General features: G+C 54.2%; 1 protein-coding gene across 1 annotated transcript; it reads left to right on the top strand.

Annotated features, from left to right (window-relative positions):
• Window positions 1-288: 288 nt before the first annotated feature.
• Window positions 289-3,318, top strand: DUSP1 (dual specificity phosphatase 1). The gene is made up of 4 exons (XM_049874332.1): window positions 289-931; window positions 1,203-1,348; window positions 1,720-1,939; window positions 2,376-3,318. The coding sequence occupies exons 1-4, from the start codon at window positions 565-567 to the stop codon at window positions 2,744-2,746; spliced, it is 1,104 nt and encodes a 367-aa protein (XP_049730289.1). The 5' UTR covers window positions 289-564; the 3' UTR covers window positions 2,747-3,318.
• Window positions 3,319-3,588: the final 270 nt, after the last annotated feature.

Raw genomic sequence — 3,588 nt, 5'->3', positions numbered from 1 at the left:
AGGCTGGCAGCGCGCCCTCCTCCTCCTCCTCCTGGGCCCGGAGAGCGACGCAGGCCAGGTCCCCCCGGGACGCGCTGGGCACAAGCCGGCCGGCGGGCGGGGACCGAACCCAAGCCAGCGCGCAGCGAGCGGGCTTTGCTCCGGGGCCGATGACGTCTTCCCCTTTGGCTCTGCCGGCGCCCAGCCGGGCTGGGTAGGTGACGTCACCGCCAGGTCATGTGACCGCCATTCAAACAAACAAACCCCCTTCTCCGGCGCGCCCGCCCCATTCTGCCCTGCCCCCGGCGAGACCCATATAAGCTCGCTCCCCCGGGTCGGCTCGCTGCGAAGGACGCTGGGGCTCGAGTTGCTTTGAGGGTAGGAGGAGTAGAAGGGACAGCAGCAGGAAGCTGAGACAGCCCGGAGTCCCGCCCGACGGCCTTTTGCTCAGTACAAAGGCAGTTTTTGGTTCGACGCAACCAGACCCCGGGTCGGGCTTTACAGCGAAAGCCACCTCCCCGCCTTTGGTTTCCGAGGACAAAGAGCACCCGAAGAACCTACACGCTGGGGGCGCTGGGACAGGCCATGGTCATGGAAGTGGGCTCCCTGGACGCCGGAAGCCTGCGGACGCTGCTGCGGGAGCGCGCGGCGCACTGCCTGCTGCTCGATTGTCGCTCCTTTTTTGCTTTCAACGCCGGCCACATTGCCGGTTCGGTCAACGTGCGCTTCAGCACCATCGTGCGGCGCCGGGCCAAGGGCGCCATGGGCCTGGAACACATCGTGCCCAACTCGGAGCTGCGCGGCCGCCTGCTGGCCGGCGCCTACCACGCCGTGGTGCTGCTGGACGAGCGCAGCGCCACCCTGGACTGCGCCAAGCGGGACAGCACCCTGGCCCTGGCCGCTGGCGCGCTCTGCCGGGAGGCGCGCACGACGCAAGTCTTCTTCCTCAAAGGTACGCCCTTGGGGAAGCTCGGGAGTGGGCTTGCACGCCCCTGAGGCTTTACCGGGGACCACTGGCCCACTGCTTCGGGGAAGCTGCTCCACCTGGAGTGCGTGGCCGCTGGAGCCTTATCTCTGGGGGCTTGTCATTGGCTCTGTTTGGCTCTAGGAACAAAGACATGGGGCTCTCCCATGTACACTTCCAGCTCTGGTAGATGGGGGAGTTGTGTGAAGGTGCCCTCTCCCACCGGTACTAATGGGAAAAAATGTCTCTGTATTTTCAGGAGGATATGAAGCTTTTTCGGCTTCCTGCCCGGAGCTGTGCAGCAAACAGTCGACCCCCATGGGGCTCAGCCTCCCTCTGAGTACTAGCGCCCCTGACAGCGCTGAATCGGGGTGCAGTTCCTGCAGCACCCCACTCTACGATCAGGTTAGTTGGGGCCTGTGCCAGAGGGGAGGAGTAACAGCTGGCAGAGACCTGGAAGAGCAGTGCCAGTGAGAATACAGAAAGTGACCTGCAGCTTTATTTATAACCAAGGGGATGTAGGGATATTATTTATTCCACAACTACATGACCTGATGGAGCAGTCTCTAATTGCTGGCACTGTAGAAATGACTTGTTAGTCCTGTGCTATGGAAGCAAATGAGCTTTGTCTCCTATTTACTGATCCTCCAACAGCAGAGTTGAGGAGTTGACCTAGTATTTGAAATGGACTTTTCTAGCAGGGAGTTTTTGTGGGTGTGGGCACTGGCATTGACTCTGGGCAAGCTTGACGAGTGTTGGGTATTCCTGCGTTTCAGGGTGGCCCAGTGGAGATTCTGCCCTTCTTGTACCTGGGCAGTGCCTATCATGCTTCCCGCAAAGACATGCTGGATGCCCTGGGCATCACTGCCTTGATCAACGTCTCAGCCAATTGTCCCAACCATTTTGAGGATCACTACCAGTACAAGAGCATCCCTGTGGAGGACAACCACAAGGCCGACATCAGCTCCTGGTTCAACGAGGCAATCGACTTCATAGGTAAATGGAATGGATGCCTGAGACTTCTCTGCCTTCTTCCCCCATTTCAGCCACTGAGCCTGGCCTCCCAGGCAAGGACTTGAATGAGATTCTTCTGAGCCGGCCTCCAGATATTAAACACCAGTCTGCTGTGGGCACCATCCCTGCAGAATAGGGTTTTGATGTACTGGTTTACAAATTATCCAACTGAGGCACAGAAAGATGAATTGATTTGTCCAAGATCAGTCACCTATTGGAGAGGCTGGGTCTGGGGTTAAATCCCTCCCTGTTCTTTGTATAGCCCCCACATTGCCTCCAAGAATTGGTGTCCATGTGATGGCATGCAATAACCAGCATCTCTGGACAAGACAGGCATGACATTTTAAGGTGCCCTATGCCTGAGGTTGGAGTTGTTCTCCTGAGCTCCCGAGTAACCAGTTGCCCTTTTGTTTTCCAGATTCCATCAAGAATGCTGGAGGAAGGGTGTTTGTCCACTGCCAGGCAGGCATTTCCCGGTCAGCCACCATCTGCCTTGCTTACCTCATGAGGACTAACCGAGTCAAGCTGGATGAGGCCTTTGAGTTCGTGAAGCAGAGGAGAAGCATCATCTCCCCCAACTTCAGCTTCATGGGCCAGCTGCTGCAGTTTGAGTCTCAAGTCTTGGCCCCACACTGCTCGGCTGAGGCTGGGAGCCCCGCCATGGCTGTGCTTGACCGAGGCGCCTCTACCACCACTGTCTTCAACTTCCCTGTCTCCATCCCTGTCCACCCCACAAACAGTGCATTGAGCTACCTTCAGAGTCCTATCACGACCTCTCCCAGCTGCTGAAAAGCCCATGGGAGGTGATCTGATCTTCACAACCCACCAGGACTCCAGGCTCCTTCTTAGAGGAGAAATGCAATAACTCCGGGGAGGGGACTCAGGAGGGCTGGTCCTTATTTATTTAATTTCGCCCAACTTCCACTGGGTTCCTCAGCGGCCACAGTGATGACTTCGTGTCAAGATGGTTGCTGAACTCAGCACATTTGGGGCCAATCTATAGTGGGTACATCAAGTCTGTCTGACAAAAAGGGGCAGAAGAGAAAGGACTCCGTGTACGAGCCGGTTTCTTTTTGCTTGCCCCCGTTTTTTGTAGGAACTCTTCATGCTTGACATACCTACCAGTATTACCATTCCTGACGACACATACACACATGAGAATATACCTTATTTATTTTTGTGTAGGTAGTCTGCCTTCACAAACATCAGTGTCTACTCCTAGAAAAACCAAATACCTCAATTTTTGTGTTTCAGTACTGTAATATCCTGTAAATACATCCTAAGATTTGTTTTCAGCACTGATGGAAAACACCAGTGTTGGTTTTTTTTTTTTTTAGTTGCCAACAGTTGTATGTTTGTTGATTATTTATGACCTGAAATAATATATTTCTTCTTCTAAGAAGACATTTTATTACATAAGGGTGACTTTTTATACAACAGAATAAATTATAGTATTTCTACTGAAATCTCAATGCTTTTTTTCTCTGACAGCCCCTGCTTTATCCCTTTCCTCTCCCTCTCCCCCCCGTGAAACGGGGAGAATTTAGACAAGGACCTAAAGAACATGTGTGTTGGGGTCTGATCCCATATCCCGTGGTGACCCCTTGGTCCCAAAAGATGGCCAGATTATA

Source organism: Elephas maximus, chromosome 2, assembly GCF_024166365.1.
Source record: "Elephas maximus indicus isolate mEleMax1 chromosome 2, mEleMax1 primary haplotype, whole genome shotgun sequence".
Lineage (NCBI taxonomy): Eukaryota > Metazoa > Chordata > Mammalia > Proboscidea > Elephantidae > Elephas > Elephas maximus.
This window is presented reverse-complemented; position numbering and strand designations above follow the sequence as displayed.

Bases quoted from the DNA above. Each gene is read 5' to 3' on its own strand.
- DUSP1 (XM_049874332.1), top strand. From the start codon at position 565: ATGGTCATGGAAGTGGGCTCCCTGGACGCCGGAAGCCTGCGGACGCTG. The intron at 1,349-1,719 runs GTTAGTTGGGGC...CCTGCGTTTCAG, and splicing joins GCACCCCACTCTACGATCAG to GGTGGCCCAGTGGAGATTCT. The intron at 1,940-2,375 runs GTAAATGGAATG...TTTGTTTTCCAG, and splicing joins CGAGGCAATCGACTTCATAG to ATTCCATCAAGAATGCTGGA.